Source organism: Capra hircus, chromosome 11 (genome assembly GCF_001704415.2).
Source record: "Capra hircus breed San Clemente chromosome 11, ASM170441v1, whole genome shotgun sequence".
Classification (NCBI taxonomy): domain Eukaryota; kingdom Metazoa; phylum Chordata; class Mammalia; order Artiodactyla; family Bovidae; genus Capra; species Capra hircus.
Window position 1 is genome coordinate 4,465,738 of NC_030818.1, and position 17,930 is coordinate 4,483,667.

Below are 17,930 nucleotides of genomic sequence, written 5' to 3' on the forward strand. Positions count from 1 at the left end.
GCAGCAGCAGTCTCCAAGATCTTGAGGGAATAAGTATCTGTTGTTTAGGTCATGCAATCTGCGGAATTTTCTTATGGCTGGTTTAGCAAACTAATGGACGTAACCAGTATCGTGATCTTGAACTCAGCTTTCTCATGCACTTTAAACATACTGGTTCCTTCTTATATGAAACTGCAATAAGATGTGTTACAAAGCTGCTACTCTGTGTTGCCTAATAAGGTAGTTGGCTAGTATGATTTTTATAACATTACTCTTCAAATTTAACCTCAAACTGACTGACAAAATGTTGTATTTCATGTTTCTGATACTAACACATTCAGTCACTCAGTTGTGTCCGACTCTTTGTGACCCCATGGACTGCAGCACGCCAGGCCTCCCTGCCCACCACCAACTCTTGGAGCCTACTCAAACTCATGTCCATTGAGTCAGTAATGCCATCCAACCATCTCATCCTCTATCATCCTCTTCTCTTCCCACTTTCAATCTTTCCCAGCATCAGGTTCTTTTCTAGTGAGTCAGTTCTTCCCTTCAGGTGGCCAAAGTATTAGAGTTTCAGCTTCAGCATCAGTCCTTCCAGTGAATATTCAGGACTGATTTCCTTTAGGATAGACTGGTTAGATCTCCTTGCAGTCCAAGGGACTCTCAAGAGTTTTCTCCAACAATTCTTTGGCACTCCGCTTTCTTTATAATGCAACTCTCACATCCATACATGACCACTGGAAAAACCATAGCCTTGACTACATGGACCGTTTAGGCAACATAATGTCTATGTTTTTTAATATGCTGTCTAGGTTGATCATGGCTTTTCTTCCATGGAGCGACTGTTTTGTAATTTCATGGCTGCAGTCACCACCTGCAGTGATTCTGGAGTCCAAAAACACAAGGTCTCTCACTGTTTCCCTATTTATTTGCCATGAAGAGATTGGACTGGATGCCATGATATTAGTTTTCTGAATGTTGAGTTTTAAGCCAACTTTTTCACTCTCCTCTTTCACTTTCATCAAGAGGCTCTTCACTTCTTCACCTTCTGCCATAAGGGTGGTGTCATCTGCATATCTGAGGTGATTGATATTTCTCCCAGCAATCTTGACTCCAGCCTGTGCTTCATTTAGCCTGGCGTTTCTCATGATGTACCCTGCATATAAGTTAAATAAGCAGAGTGACAATATGCAGCCTTGACGTACTCCTTTTCCTATTTGGAACCAGTCTGTTGTTCCATGCCCAGTTCTAACTGTTGCTTCTTGACCTGCATATAGGTTTCTCAAGAGACAGGTCAGGTGGTCTGGCAGTCCCATCTCTTGAAAAATTTTCCATAGTTACGATCCACACAGTCAAAGGCTTTGGCATAGTCAATAAAGCAGAAGTAAACGTTTTTCTGGCACTCTCTTGCTTTCTCAATGATCCAGCGGATGTTGGCAATTTGATCTCTGGTTCCTCTGCCTTTTCTAAAACCAGCTTGAACATCTGGAAGCTCACAGTTCACGAACTATTGAAGCCTGGCTTGAAGAATTTTGAGCATTACTTTACTAGCAGGCGAGATGAGTGCAACTGTGCGGTAGTTTGAGCATTCCCTGACAATGTCTTTCCTTGGGATTGGAATGAAAACTGACCTTTTCTAGTCCTGTGGCCATTGCTGAGTTTTCCAAATTTGCTGGCATGTTGAGTGCAATACTTTCACATCATCTTTTAGGATTTGAAATAGCTCAACTGGAATGCCATCACCTCCACCAGCTTTGTTCGCAGTCATGCTTCCTAAGGCCCACTTGACTTCGCATTCCAGGATGTCTGGCTCTAGGTGAGTGATCACACCATTGTGATTATCTGGGTCGTGAAGATCTTTTTTGTATAGTTCTTGTGTGTATTCTTGCCACCTCTTTTTAGTATCTTCTGCTTCTGTTAGGTCCCTACCATTTCTGTCCTTTATTGAGCCCATCTTTGCATGAAATGCTCCCTTGATATCACTACTTTTCTTGAAGAGATCTCGAGTCTTTCCCATTCTGTTCTTCTCCTCTATTTCTTTGCATTGATCACTGAGGAAGGCTTTCTTACCTCTCCTTGCTGTTCTTTGGAACCCTGCATTCAGATGGCTGTACCTTCCCTTTTCTCCTTTGCCTTTCAGGTCTCTTCTTCTCTCAGCCATCTGTAAGGCCTCCCCAGGCAGCCGTTTTGTCCTTGTGCATTTCTTTCTCCTGGGGATGGTCTTGATCCCTGCCTCCTGTACAGTGTCACGAACCTCTGTCCATAGTTCTTCAGGCACTCTGTCTATCAGATCTACTCCCTTGAATCTAATGTCACTTCCACTGTATAATCGTAAGAGATCTATCTGATGCAGGTCATACCTGAATGGTCTAGTGGTTTTCCCTATTTTCTTCAATTTAAGTCTGAATTTGGCAATAAGGAGTTCATGATCTGAGCCACAGTCAGCTCCTAGTCTTTTTTTTGCTGACTGTATAGAGCTTCTCCACCTTTGGCTGCAAATAATATAATCAATCTGATTTTAGTGTTGACCATCTGGTGATGTCCACGTGTAGAGCCTTCTCTTGTGTTGTTGGAAGAGGGTGTTTGCTATGACCATTGCGTTCTCTATTTGACCAAACTCTATTTGCCTTTTCCCTGCTTTGTTTTATACTCCAAGGCCAAATTTGCCTGTTACTCCAGGTGTTTCTTGACTTCTTACTTTTGCATTCCAGTCCCCTATAATGAAAAGGACGTCTTTTTGGGGTGTTAGTTCTATAAAGTCTGATAGGTCTTCATAGAACCATTCAGCTTCAGCTTCTTCAGCATTACTGGTTGGGACACAGACTTGGATTACTGTGATACTGAATGGCTTGCCTTAGAAATGAACAGAGATCACTCTGTCGTTTTTGAGACTGCATCCAACTACTGCATTTCGGACTCTTCTGTTGACCATGATGGCTACTCCATTTCCTCTAAGGGATTCTTACCCATAGTAGTAGATATAATGGTCATCTGAGTTAAATTCACCCATTCCAGTCCATTTTAGTTTGCTGATTCCTAAATGTTGATGTTCACTCTTGTCATCTCCTGTCTGACCACTTCCAATTTGCCTTGATTCATGGACCTAACATTCCAGGTTCCTATGCAATATTGCTCTTTACAGCATTGGACCTTGCTTCTATCACCAGTCACATTCACAACTGGGTATTGTTTTTGCTTTGGCTCCATCCCTTCATTCTTTCTGGAGTTATTTCTCCACTGATCTCCAGTAGCATATTGGGCACCTACCAACCTGGGGAGTTCCTCTTTCAGTGTCCTATCTTTTTGCATTTTGACATGTTTATAGGGTTCTCAGCCATGAAATTAAAAGACGCTTACTCCTTGGAAGAAAAGTTATGACCAACCTAGATAGCATATTCAAAAGCGGAGACATTACTTTGCCAACAAAGGTCCGTCTAGCCAAGGCTATGGTTTTTCCAGCGGTCATGTACGGATGTGAGAGTTGGACTGTGAAGAAAGCTGAGTGCCGAAGATTTGATGGTTTTGAACTGTGGTGTTGGAGAAGACTCTTGAGAGTCCCTTGGACTGCAAGGAGATCCAACCAGTCCATTCTAAAGGAGATCAGCCCTGGGATTTCTTTGGAAGGAATGATGCTGAAGCTGAAACTCCAGTACTTTGGCCACCTCATGCGAAGAATTGCCTCACTGGAAAAGACTCTGATGCTGGGAGGGACTGGGGGCAGGAGGAGAAGGGGACGACAGAGGATGAGATGGCTGGATGACATCACCGACTCAATGGACGTTGAGTCTGAGTGAACTCTGGGAGTTGGTGATGGACAGGGAGGCCTAGCGTGCTGCAATTCATGGGGTTGCAAAGAGTCGGACACGACTGAGTAACTGAACTGAACTGATGGGGTTCTCAAGGCAAGAATACTGAAATCGTTTGCCATACCCTTCTCCAGTGGACCATGTTTTGTCAGACCTCTCCACCACGACCCGTCCGTCTTGTGTGGCCCTACAAGGCATGGCTTATAGTTTCATTAAGCACATTCTTAGATTTATTTACTAGGGAGTCAAGTGGCTTTAGAACTAACCCATCATAAAATGATATTTGGGTCCTGTAATAACTTTGGCCTATAACAGATACTTCTTAGGCTTAAGAACATGGATTCAAAAATACCACTGAATCTACTTTTTGATAAACAAACTTTCACTAAAAATATACTGTCTTGAATGTTCCCACCACAAATACACAGGAGTTTTGTGAAGCTAACACAAGCTGTTTTACTAAAACCGGATGGATTATCTGAAATGGTATCATGGATTACTATAAGCTTCAGAGAAATTTCTTTTTAAAATTTATTTTTTATTTGAAGGATAATTGCTTTACAGAAAGAACTTTCTTAGAAAGAGGTATCACTGTAGAAAGCATGTCTAAATATTTAATAAAAGTGAAGTGAATTCCCTAGACACAAAATTTACACCTGTTCAAGGGCCTCAAAGGGCAATGATTTTCCCATTATAGTTGGTTACATTTGATGATTTTTCCATAGAGAAAGAGCTCTACACGCTCGGTTAGCTAGCCACAAAAGAGTAAAATAACTAGCCGTGCTGCCTAGCAGGGGAGAAAGGTGCGCCCTTCTAGACATTTTCCTCCTGCCTGAGTTAATGCAACATAATACTTCATTTTAGGTTTTCTTCTTCCTGACATGGTTCAAATATTTTCTTCTTTTAAAACTACTTGCTTACTAGACTCAGAAACATATCGCTAGCTTGGCAGGACAATTTTGTAACCAAGGGAATCAACTGTCAAAACTATCTTGGGCCTATATGTGCACTAACTATTTCAGTTATGATTTATTTAAAGGATCAAAAGTCAGTTTCATCATGTTCTTTTAAATATGACTTCTTAGAATTCCTTGACCTTGGTACTTTAGAAATACATAATACTTCAAGTAAAACACATGAGCAGAAAAACTAAAATATTATATTAAGGTTCTGATAAATCAATTGAAGGGATATTTACTGTGGTGTTGTAAATTTTGTTTACCATGGCACGCAATAAAGATTAAAAAAATTAAATTATATTTTGGAAAAGAGAGATACATTATACATCTATACAAAGGACCAATGAATATTTACAACAAATAAAAGGTAAAAAAAAGCTCTGTATTACCTGGTAGGTTAGTGACTAGCTGGCCTCTGATGAAATCGTCTACCTCTTCTGGTTTTAAGTGGTACTGGCCATCTGGCTTTGCTTTTCTAGTTGCCATTCTAGCCAGCAGAATATTAGAACCTATAAAAAAATTTTTTTAAAAAAAGAAAGAAGTCATTTAAGAAATAGTCACAGTTATTTCCAAAATGTCCTAACAAAGACATCTACAGATAAGTTATCTATCAAATTTCTAAAAAGAATGAAAATAATCTGCAACTGTGGTAACTGGGTTGCTAAGTCATGTCTGACTCTTTTGCAACCCTATGGACTGCAGCCCTCCAGGCTCCTCTATGCATAGGATTTTCCAGGGAAGAATAGTGGAGTGGGTTGCCATTTCCTTCTCCAGGAGTTATCTTCCCAACCCAGGAATCAAACCCACATCTCCTCTACATGTCTCCTGCATTCCAGGTGGATACTGTACCACTGATCCGTCAGGGAAACTCAAATATTTAAAATATGTATTTGTCTGTGCCCAGGTCTTAGATGCAGCATGAGGGATCCTTAGTTGTAGCACACGGGATAGTTTCCTGACCAGGGTCAGAACCCCGGCCTCCTGCTTTGGGAGCACAGGGTCTTGGCCACTAGACCACCAGGAAGTGGTCATTTTAAGCATAATACAAAACTGGCAGGATTCTGTGAAGTATTATAGATTATAACCACCATGTTCCCTGGACAGAGGCTTCCTTTTGTTCCCAAACATGGACATTTCAGCATCTCCCACTCAGGTAAAGGAGCAGGGAAAACAATCCTAATCAAAGACTAGAGGTTTACGGGCAGGCAATCATCAGCAATCAGCGCATTTTACCAAACAGTCTCTGTGTTTCCGGCCACACCGTGCAGCTTGCAGGGTTTTAGCTCCCCAACCAGGGAGTGAACCGGGCCCATGGCAGTGAACGTTCAGAGTCCCAACCACTGGACCGCCAGGGAAGTCCCTCAATTTACCAACCAGTGGATCCACACCAGGGAGAAATAAGGCCAAAGAAATGCCACTGGACTGGGGGGAGCCCCCAAAACCAGATGTCTTACTATATGGTCAGAATACGGGCGCAGAACTGCAGGTGTGAATGTCTTAGAAAAGAAGGCAGACAGACAGGGGGTCCAAGGTGTGTTAGTGGACACAGACATTAACGCAGGGCAGAGAGAAGGCTACCGGGGCCAGAGAAGGCGTCAGACGGCTGAGAAACATCTCAGTGGGGGGGTCAGATGAACTTCTATGTAAATAACAAAATCTCTACAAACTACAGAAGACTTCTATAAAGGACATATTTTAGTTTTATGGGAAACTTATTTAAAAACAATGTGTCTTCCTAGGGTTAATGTAAAAATATTCATGAAGAGAAAAAGTACTGCAAAGTCACACCAAAATGATAAAAGTGGTGACTTGTGAAGAAAAAGAGGGCTGAGAAGTAGAAACATCATCTGGGACTTTTGTCTTAATTATGTGCTTGAACTTAAAAGAACATATTCATATCATCCCACTTGTAAGTTTAAAATAAATACAATTAAAAACGAAGAATTAACCCTGTGCCTGAGAGCTGACTCCAGGAGGCAAGTCCTATCTGCAGGCCACACCCAGGAGCCCCAGGGCAGGCCTGCTGGAAAGCGGAGGGATGCTGTTAACCTGCTTTGCATTGGGCGGGCCAAAAAGTCTCTTCAGGGTTTCCTGTTACATCTTATGGAAAAACCCAAACAAACTTTCTGGCCAACCCAGTATTTTCTGGGGCTCATGATGTTCTGACTTCTTAAAAGCCTCGCCTGATGGGGAGCACCTACCCTCCCAGGGCTGGTTCACTCCTGAAGATGGCAAGCCGCTTCCGGCTCCTGGGAGCCCGCCTCACACACCCCGCCAGAAGCGCAGCCTCCTAACCACAGTCACACACGGCACAGCAGAGGCGCCAGCCGAGGCGCCCGTTCCCTCCCACCTCCGCCTCCAGATCTAGACCTGGTGCTCTCTCAGGTCGCCCTGCCACGGCCACACAAGCAATCAAGGTCGTCAGTCAGCAGGGGCACCGAGTGTGCTCAGCGAGGAGGCGGCAGGCAGGGAAGCCGAGGGCGATGTGGGGGACTCCGGAGCACCGCGCGCGAGAGCACAGACGACAGGGGGGCACGTGTCAACACTGGTGACTTCTGCAGAGGCAGGAAGACGGGGCTGGCTGAGGGGCCTGGGGAGCTTCAGAGAGTAATCGAGTTCCTACAAGACTCGGCAACACGGAACTCCAAACCCAGCCCCACTGCACGGCTTTAAACACAGCCTCTGTTCACCTGAGAAAAATAACAGTGTTGACAAATACTGAATTCAATTCTCCCCATTTTTGAGGGAAAAGAAATATTCCAACTTGTGTTGGACTATAACTCTAAAGATGTTATCAGCACTTCCAACAGTTTGACCTCAGGCTTCGCCTGTGAGCCACACTAAGTACCGTCTCAGAAGTGGAGGCCTAAACAGGAAAGTGATAAAAACAACACCTAAAAACTACTCCTAAAGTTAACTGGGGTTCAGTGCTCCGAGAGCGAGGCTCTGACTACACTGAGCAGAACGAGAGGCACCGGCTACTCACCGATCCCCACAGAGGCAGCACATTTAGTCTGGTCCTTAATTTCCATGCGGACAGCGTTCGCAAACTCGTCAGGCGTGAGTCTGGTCTCAGCGAGGATCTCGGTGATGTCTACCAGGGCTTCATCACAGCTGACGGCTTCGATGTTGTGTGTGTAGCTGCCAACACAGAGCAGAGGCGCCGAGGCGCAGCCATGCTTAACACATGCCCGGCCACACAGGCTTCCCACGGCCGCCTTCTCCAGCATTCCCTTATGAGACTTAAGATGCTGAAAGTGTTAGCATTTTAACTGAACTGGCTCAAGTCACTTAACCTCTAACTGCAAAGCTCATCAGTATTTTTTCCCATATGAACTACCAAAAATACAACAGAAATGATCATTTCAATTTCTCTACACTGAGAACACCTCCATGAACCTTTGAATATCTGGAAAGTATTGAGTCAATTAGAACTGTCACAACATTTAATTTTAAACATATTCGAACATGTTTTACCAGAAACCCTGGGGAAGAGAAAAGCCACACAAATCAAGCCGCTGATTGTCTCCTGGACACACATGCCCAGGATAGAGCAGGACATGGCGGCCAGCCAGCCACGTGCCCGTCTAGAAGGACACCAGCGGCAGTCTCTTCAGAGGGAAACCCTGCGGGCTGTGGTTTCGGCTGTTGCTGTTTTCGGTCAGGACCTACCTACAGACAGCACTGTTTCGGTTCACCAGAGGAAAGGAAGAGGGAGAGAAAAGTTGTTGCGTGGCTCTGATGTTCATTAAATACGTGGACCACAGGCCAGCAGAGGCCTCAGGACGAGCAACAGATCTTCAATAATCCACCTGGTGAAGTACCAGGGGGCCAGCCCTCACCTCTCACCACCACTCACTGCAGGTTGTGAATCAGACTAATTACTATCAACAATCACTTAAGAGGTGAGTGGTCTGCCTTGGGTTAACTCCAGGGAGCAAACTGTCAGAGCAGACGGTGTCCTGATACGAAAGCTGCCCTGAGGCGGGATGCCCAAAGGTGGCAGAAGAACAACAGGGAATCTCTGGCTCAAAGAACAGCCACAAGGCCACTGAAAATGTCTCCACCGACCCAAACTACATGACAGTGTCTGCGAAGTCCCCGCCCTGCGGTTCAGGCTGCGGGCCCGTCCGGCTCCGTAACCACAGGCGGCAGCACCAGCTCAGACCTGCCTCCAGCCCTTGCGGGCCGCTGCGCCCAGCCATAGCCCTGGGGGGGCCCAACAAGTGCAGGCTCCACCTGCTCACAGGGCGGCCCCACCTGCTCACAGGGCGGCCCCGTCTTTGGGGTCTTAGGACAGCTGTGTGAGAACTGGCTTCCCCCAGCCCTAAGTCCACACGCCGACAGCAGAGAGCTTCCCTGGCCCTCTGAGGTCCGTGCTCCGTTAAAGGCAGCCCCCCAAAGGTGGGGCCCGGATCTGACTCCTCTCCTGCAGGAGGGGCGGCATCGAGTCGTCGGCACGTGGCAGATGCTCCGTATCAGGAGGGGAAGCAGTGCCGAGAGAGGCGAGCATCTCCCTCAGAACAGCAACACAGCCTAAGGGCTGACCGGCGTCCACCCACACCTCGCCCGTGGCTGTGCCCGCTGCCCTCAGCAGAGCTCAGCAGCTGGGACAGTGACCTTATCTGGCCTTTTAGAAAGAAAATATGCTACCTTTAGAGCATACAGGGCTTGCCATATACTTATTTAAAAGTCTGAGTTCTGAATTAACATTAAATATATGTATACTGTAAATATTCAAAAAACAAAATCTCTTTTTCTCAAGCCATCTAATGACCTATCTTGAGACTATGGCCGACCCTTGAACAACAGTGGTATGAACCTTGAGGGATGGCTCATACATGGATTTATTTCAGTAGTGAGTACGAAGAGTGCTACGGAGAAGCCGTGGGTGCGGACAGCTGGCTGTGGGCTGCACACGATTCTGCACCTTGTGGAGGACAGCACCCCACTGCCACCAAGTCGTTCGAGGGCCAGCTGTATCACTAAACATTTTTATACAAGCTAATATTTGGCACGCCTAATGATTTCAGAGGACAAAGGGTTCGAAAGAGTCTCTACTTGTGAACCTATAGTTCTAATTGTCAACAAAACTATAACTCACATTTAATAAAAGAGAATAGCCAGGTTAAAAACGTCCATCTTTCATCTGTCTGGCTCCATGAAGGGAAAACTGGAACCACTGAGCCAGAATCACGTGGACAGAAGATCGGACCCCTAGCAGCACCATCGAGCAGCTCAGGCCCAGCCACACAGAAGTGTCCCGCGGCCTGAGTCTCGCCCCGGAGGTGCTTCCGCAATGAGGGGGCCAGATGCTAGGGGTCGGAGGAGTGGGCTTCCAACAGGCCTGAGGCAGCTGGTCCCTCCTCAGTATTAGGCATGAGCAGTCAAGGGACAGGAGAGTGAGCATGGGGCACATACCTGGCCAGCGTCTCGTACATCGTCCGTGCAACCTCCTTATACGCGTGGAAGTCGTAAGGGACTGCCTGGAGACTAGGACAGAGCTGTTTGGCTTGCCCGAAAAACATTCCATTCCTAATGCCAACTTGTCTAGAGAGAGAACAGAATACAGAGGAGGTTAGACCTGGAATGTTTAAAAGCCAAACCAACTATCAAATATTGCTATCTCCCCAAGCCATCGACACATGAGTTTCATTTAACTCCCCGCTCAGGAGAGGTAAAAACCAGGCAGTGAGAAAGCTTACAGGTTTGTTTCCCCACAAAGGAGAATCCCACAACTGTCAGATAAGTGTAAGCGACACAGCAGACATGCCCAAACGTGTTATTCAAAGACATCTCCTGGGCCTTGTACCTCTGACCCCTCTGCAGACGCAGAGCATCCCCTGCCAGCAATGTCACAACCAACACAGAGCAGGACCGTGCTACGGAGGCCTGCTGCCCCAGCAGAGGGCCTGGCTCAGCCACAGTTCATCCCCCAAAGACAGAGAGCCACACAGAACAGTGAGTGCTGCGCGACAGACAGACAGGATGCACCCGTCCTGTCACCATCCGGCTCCCCCACGCCCGACTCCAAGCGCCTGCGCGGGTTCCACGCGGCTGAGATGCCAGCGGTGGTGGCCACGGCGGGACGTCACTCTGGAAGGAGCCAGGGGTCCGCAACTCTGAGGAGCCTGACTGAAAACGGAGCATCTCAAATCTACGTGTCTCTGTGCCCCATATCGCCTGTGATATTCAGGGCATTCAGCACAAAACTGTAATTATGGGATCACACACAATGAGTAAAACTCCATGTCACTACTCCGCAATGAATCAAGAAAAAAGTCCTACAGTAAAAACACAAGCAGACAACAATAAGCAGTGTTTCCCGAGATTACATGCTTCCAGATAAATGCATCACATGGTTACTTCACGTTTCCACTCAGTAAACACGCACTCACTCAGTACTCAGTACAGAGGTGTCCCTATTTTTAAGAAACATGGTCTTCAATATGCAGAGGCCTGCAGCTCCCTGACCATCCCAGACCACCAGTGAGCACCAAGGAGGAAAAGAATCCTCCACGCTACTGAGATAAAATGGTACATTTTTAAAATGTATGTAAAACAGTAATGGATGATCAGACTGCAAAGCCCAGAGTAGATGAGAAACATCTAATAGGAGGGGAAAACGACAGGAAAGGAAGAGGTGACTAACAAATGGCAGTAAATAAAACAATGCTCTCACTCATTTATCAAAAATCAACGTCTCAGGCGCCATGTGACGCATGGGCAGAAGACAGGGAACAAACCAGACCCCGCGGCGTCCACCAGGATGACCCGCACAGGCGGGGGGACACGCTTCAGCCCATGGGCCTCACTGTGAGGCAGGGGAGTGCCTGCATCACAGTTTACAAGGCCACACAGAAGTACACAAATGGTTTAAAACATGACATGCAGGTTCAACATGTAAGAGCTAAACTTACCAATTAAAGGAATGTGTTACATAATTCCTGTAAGTACTATATTCTTATATTTACTGTACTTCCATTTTCAAATTTTTGACCTTCACAAAAAATTTCACAGGCATATTACTTAGAAAAATATAATGCATCAACTTAACATACTCAGCTGTACCAATATCCCAGAAAGAAATGCTTGGGGATCACTAGACACTGTGAAGTTACGACCAAAAAAGGAAAAACCTAAGAGGCCTCCCACAACTAAGAGAAGTGAAACACTCCTAGTTGGTGGTTGGGAAAGGAGGCTTGTTTCACATAAAACAAATGAGCAGGACTTCCCTGACGGTCCAGTGGTTCGGATCAGCGCTCTCACTGCCAAGGGCCTGGGTTCAACCCCTGGTTGGGGAACTAAGATCCCACAAGCCATGCAGCGTTGTCAGAAATAATAATAAACAGGTAAAGACAGTCACAGACCAGTCTGCAGTGGCTTCACTACGATGGCATCTACGCCCATCAACGGGCACGGCGAGCAGGGCCAGCCGGCAGGGCTGCGCAGGCGCTCGCGGCCGGCCTACAGGGAGAGTGGCGCATGCCTTCCTCTCTGCGCTGCGCGCTCACACAAGCGTCCTTGGTGGCGCAGTAGACAACGTTAAAAACTCAACCATCGACTCACTGTCATTGCCAATTCAATATTCTGAAGGACAGCCACATCACAAATTCAGGATTGTAAAGAGTGAAAACTGAGGTTTAGAAATTATCTGCTTCTTAAAATCAATAATTGTAGGATATTTGCATATCATTACCTATCCATCCACATATCTGCCTTCTAACTCAGTTGTGGATAAAGCTATTACAAGTTCTCTATGGTGCTTCAGTCATTAAGTGGTGTCCAACTCTTGAGACCCCATGGACTACAGCCTGCCAGGTTCTCCATGGTAAATACAAGTAAGATGACAGGCATGCAATCCTGACCTGTGGGATTAGAATCTACCTTCCTATGGCTTCCACGGTCACATTCCACACTTAGCTGACCCATTACTATAAAGTCCACGTCTACTGAAAACTCTCCAGCGCCTAAAACCGGGATGGCCGTCCCAGCAACCTAGTCTCCAGTCCGAGCCCAGAAACATTTCTCTGATGCAACTCTGAATATATTCATTAAAAAAAAACTCACTGAAGGAAAATATAACTGTTAGATAACCTTAAAAAATAGGGTAGCCAAGAGACCTCATTAGGGGTAGCCTAGAAAATGAAAAGTTACAATTAAAGGACCAAAACCCAACTGTTGCAGGTTTCATGTTTTTCTTTTCCCCCAACTTACACTCAAATTCATTTTCACTTTTCGCATCTCCTTAAAACAAACATTTGCCATCTAAGTGACACTTAAATGGCTTGCTGCACAGCATTTGGCCTTCATATATCATCACTCCAATTATTCTCAACATATTCAGCTTGACAATCGCCATCTGTGGTACAATACAAATGCCCTATCCAAACACCAACAGAGGCCTGGAGTCCAAAACCTCCAGGAGCTGGCAACACTCCTGACTCTGGGGCGACCTTGGCACTCACTCCCCAACCAGCATCCAGCAGGGGACGCAGGACACGGGCAGCACAGGAAGGCGGCTTCCACATTACCGACAGCCAAGCCCAGAGACTGGGCAAGCATTCCTCACAGCTTCGCTACACGAAGCCCGGTCCCCAGGAGCATGCCGTCTGTCACCACCCCGAAACTCAGCAGGGGGAGGAGACTAGCCCACTGCACACGGCACAGAATCAGCTCTAAACTTCCCCTGCACCAATGAAAACACAGTAATATACAATGCATTCGGATCTAATTATCTTTTTCATTAAAGAAAGTTTCAATTCCTTGGTGACATTATCAACCAAAAAATGAAGAAGATTAAAACATAACTCTGTTACTGAGAAAAGCAAAGTCAGTCTAGGAGTAAAAGCTTGACGTGTCATAAAGGATTTGAATATAACCCTTTTTTCTTAAATATCCTTTTAATAAAATAATTGGCAAGATTTTAAGCAAACTATTCTGGTTAGATGATGATGTATCAAGATCCTTTTTTGATCAGATGAGACTTGCTTGAGTAACTCCAACTTTAAATCAAGAAAACTGTTATATTTATCAAGTCGTCGTCGTATACTATTAATGTTACATGTCAATTACATCTCATTTTTTAAAAAGTGTGAATGACAAAACCATTAAGACACTACCAAACAAAAAAAGGACTGAAAGCTGTATCCGCTGTGACTCCAGCCTGCTGCTGTAACTGGTGAATGCTTCCGCACTGGCCAGCGACGGGCAAACAAACGCCCTGCTGCTGCTGCTCAGTCGCGTCCGACTCGTCGTGACCCCGGGAGCCGCGACTCACAAGGCTCCCCCGCCCCTCGGCACCTCCTGGAGCTTGCCCAAGCTCGTGTCCCTTGAGTCGGTGACGCCACCCGGCCACCTCACCCTCTGCCACCCTTTTTCTGTCTTCAGCTTTCTCTCCCAGCCTGAGGGTCTTTTCCAATGATTCACCTGCTCCCATCAGGTGGCCAAAGTACTGGAGCTTCAGCTTCAGCATCAGTCCTTCCGAAGAGTATTTTGGATTGATTTTCTTTAAGACTGACTAGTTTGCTCTCTGTGCAGTCCAAGGGACTCTCAAGAGCCTTCTCCAGTTCGGAAGCATCGATTCTCTGGCGCTCAGCCTTCTTCATAGTCCAACTCTCACATCCATACACATCTAGTGGGAAGTCCACAGCCTTAACTATGCGAGTCTTTGTCAGCAAAGTGATGGCTTTGCTTTTTAACACACAGTCTAAATGCTTGCTGTGTTATAAACTGTCTGTGTTCAGTTAACAAGGAAGAAAAAAATAATGAATGCTCTTTTAATTAATCACTTAATCATTACTCCATTTTTACAACCCGAATAATTGATTTCTAAAAACATCTTTCTAAACTATGAGGAATATGTGATATGTGTGTTTCCCCTGGAGGGGACACAGCTGGCTGTAATCGGGGTTTGTGCTGGCAGGCTGGCAGCACTGCAGCTTGAAGTGAGTGGATGACCAGGCGTGCCAGGGCGGAACTGCTGCGCTGTGACCTAACAGGCAATCAAGTTTTAGCATAACTTAAAAAAATACTGAGTACCAGGTTTAAATAACAAGGGATTTTTCCTGGCAGAAAGAAATAACAATCAGGGCAGATGACCCTAAGGCCCTCTTCCACCCAAAAATATATAATTCTTTAATCTTATGCTTCGAAAGACGACGACTGAAAAATGACAATGTTCAGCTTCTTTTGGTTTTCATCACAGAACCTACTGCTTCAGCAGGACACTAAAGTATTTATTTAAAGTTACCAGGCATTTGTGAAGGCAAAAAAAAAGGAAACGGAAGGGATTAAGGTTAGAAAGACTTCTTTCCATATTTGTTACATTCAAGTCACAGGCTTGACTAACCCATCTAAATCCACTTCAAAAGATTATATAAGAAATGAAGTAAATTAATTATTCATTAAGCATTACAACATCTTTAATGCCTACATACCTGGCTTCATAACTACAAGATGCGATTTCAGCCTTTGACAAAACAGAATCAATTCCATTTATCTGTGCAGAATCTTGACTCTCCCATGCTGACGGATCTGGTATTTCTGCTTCAAAAATAAAATTGAATGATATGTTAAAAACTGATTTTCCTTAACTTTCATTCAATAAGTTTGTTTACCATTCAGTTCATATACAAACGTTCAATAAATTCCAAATAAACTGACATTTACCCCCTAATTATTTAACAAAAGAAAATCTAAAACTCTAAAATAAGCTTACTTCCAGTATATCCTTTACCAGCAATCAAGAACTTATCACAATACGTACAGTTCTGTCTTAATAACAGTTTGAAGAGACATATACCAAAGGATAAACATAAACCATCCCTTTAGGTCTCTGGAGATGCACAAGAATGATGAACGCCCTCCTACAGCCGCAAAAGGATGACACAGCTCTCCCAACTTCCAGCTTCACACAAGAACACCAAAGCACACAGTCTAGACAGCATACACTCTGAGCTATGATTTCTGATACAGCACGTCCTGTGATATGACCAGCAAGTGAGAAATGGATTAAAACACAACTTCAGTTACGTCTCTTGGGACACCACCCAATTCCCAAAAAGAATATGCTCTAAAAAAAAATCTATTCTCATAGTTGTACTATTCTGAACAAAAAATACCATGAGTCAGTAAAATAAGACTGAGAGGGCTTGGGCTAATTCCAAACACCGAGAACACAATGTTAACAGCACGGCACTAACAAGCTCAGGATCTTGTTTCTATTTATTTCAGAGACATAACATTCCATGAAAAACCAGCCAAGTGAAAAGCACTGCCAGGTAAACAAAGGTTTACAAACAACCCCTCCTGGTCTGACTTCAGTGATCAACACATTTCACCCAACTATGCAACACAGACAAGCAAGTCTGGGTTCCAGCACCCACATACATGAAGCATAAATGCAAATCAAAGTCTGAGGGCTGGCATATTCATGGGGTCGAATTCCACTTGCATCCAAATCAAAATCAGCACCACACACAATCGGAGCCATGATTTCCGATACAGCATGACTACCATATGCTATACTAGGACAAATTAAAGACGGAATGCAGAGCAGTTGACCAGTGTCCTGCAGGGGTTTAGAAGGCTAAACATCAGCTTTAATAGTCCATTATTCTAAGCTGAAGATCTGTAAGGATTTCAGGGTTGTTAGTATGACAGTTTAATAGTAGCTGCTGCTAACCCAAAGAAGAGCTGAAGCCTGAACAGCCACAACCAGCTGCCTTTCAAAGCAGCGCCCATGAGCTACGCCTGAGGAGCTGGGGAGTCGGGGACTCCTACTTGAAGGGCTGAGTAACCCGCCTACGGGAAGAGTGGCGCTGCTGGTGAGGACGCTGTCCGTGGCCCCTGCCCCCGGCGGCCTGCCTGGGGAGCCCTGCACGATCCTCTGCTCTGGGGGGGCTGACCCAGCCCACAGCGCATCAGGGCATCATGCCTCCGTGAGCGGAGGGAGCTGCTTCACGGGAGGGTCGGGAGAAACGCAGGGACACACTGCAGGGCAAAGGAGAAGGCTGCTCATCAAGCCCTGACAAGCCAGATGGGCACATGGAGCACGTGCAGGGACAGCTGGAGAAATCAGAGGACCCACATCTGTGAAAAAGAAACCGCTGAGAATAGGTCTATGCTAATACAATTTAAAACTTTGGTCGCTCTTTAGAATGAACGCTGAAGTTGCTGAAGGGATAGGGAACACCTGCCTTCTGGAATCTGGGAAGGGAGAATTTCCAAATTCGAGATGGTCAACGAAAAGGCTCACTGCTGAGTATGGCTCAGGAACAGCTGCAAAGAAGCCAGGGGTGGAGAGCCTTCACGCTGGTCTGATCAGACAGAGTCCCTGAATATAACAAGTAAGAGACTGAGGTCCTATAAAAGGCTAATGATGCTGTTGGTTCTAATACCTTGCCTAGATGTATAAGATAAAACATTAGAACTGAATTTTTTCTTTTTTAAGTTATGGTACAGAAGGCAAAGATTCTAATTCCTAAATTGATCCTCAATGTTTTAAAATTCGGTGTCATATCTAATTATAGGACCCAGGGAAAGAAAGATCAAAGAACAACAAGCAAAGTGGAACAACAGCACTGGAAAAACAAGTTTCAGGTGTGAGCTTAACTGCAACCAAACTGTAACAAAGGACATCTACTCACATTACATGCAGCAAATATTGTTGAGACACTAACAGGTCAAGTTTAGGACACACGCAAAAGTGAACGATGTCAAGTCAGAGAGAGTATAAAATGTAAAGTACCGTATTCTCTTTTTCTAGTGACAGGAAAATCTGGTTTTGACAGTTTCCAATGGCAAGTGCAACAACAATACTTCTAATACCTACCTTCTGGTTTACCACTCACACTTAAAGAGCCAGAGAGAATGTGAGCTATACAAGCTTATGAAAGTCCAGCAGCTACACAGAGGAAGACATAAGTTATTACCAAGGTCAGAATTCTGCTTACAAACTGTTTATGGTCAGATCATTGGTGACAGGAGGAAAGACCTGAGAGGACCAGCTCTCCACTCTGAGGAAGGCTGCTTGCCAAGACCAAACCTCCGGACGTACACTGAGTACCCACAGGAGCAGCTCTGAGCATCGGGGTACCAAGAGATGCTATGAGCAGCGTGCACAGGTGTCTTCCCTCTTTTAAAGCTCATTCAGAATTTCTTGAGTGCCCAGCGTGACGAGTGC

General features: G+C 45.3%; 1 protein-coding gene across 5 annotated transcripts in view; it reads right to left on the reverse strand.

Moving 5' to 3' along the window:
- Window positions 1-17,930, reverse strand: part of REV1 (REV1, DNA directed polymerase) — a 79,611-nt gene that overhangs the window by 13,643 nt on the left and 48,038 nt on the right. For 4 of the 5 annotated variants that reach the window (XR_001918769.1, XM_018054915.1, XM_018054916.1 and 1 more), the window contains 4 exons: window positions 15,184-15,292; window positions 10,166-10,294; window positions 7,731-7,885; window positions 5,134-5,253 (listed from right to left, as the gene is read on the reverse strand). Coding sequence is in view for 4 of the 5 variants with exons in the window: in XM_018054915.1 (XP_017910404.1) it covers window positions 5,134-5,253; window positions 7,731-7,885; window positions 10,166-10,294; window positions 15,184-15,292 (513 nt within the window). In the remaining variant the exon portion in view is untranslated. The remainder of the gene's footprint in view (window positions 1-5,133; window positions 5,254-7,730; window positions 7,886-10,165; window positions 10,295-15,183; window positions 15,293-17,930) is intronic. The other variant, XM_005686288.3, reaches the window with a different exon arrangement.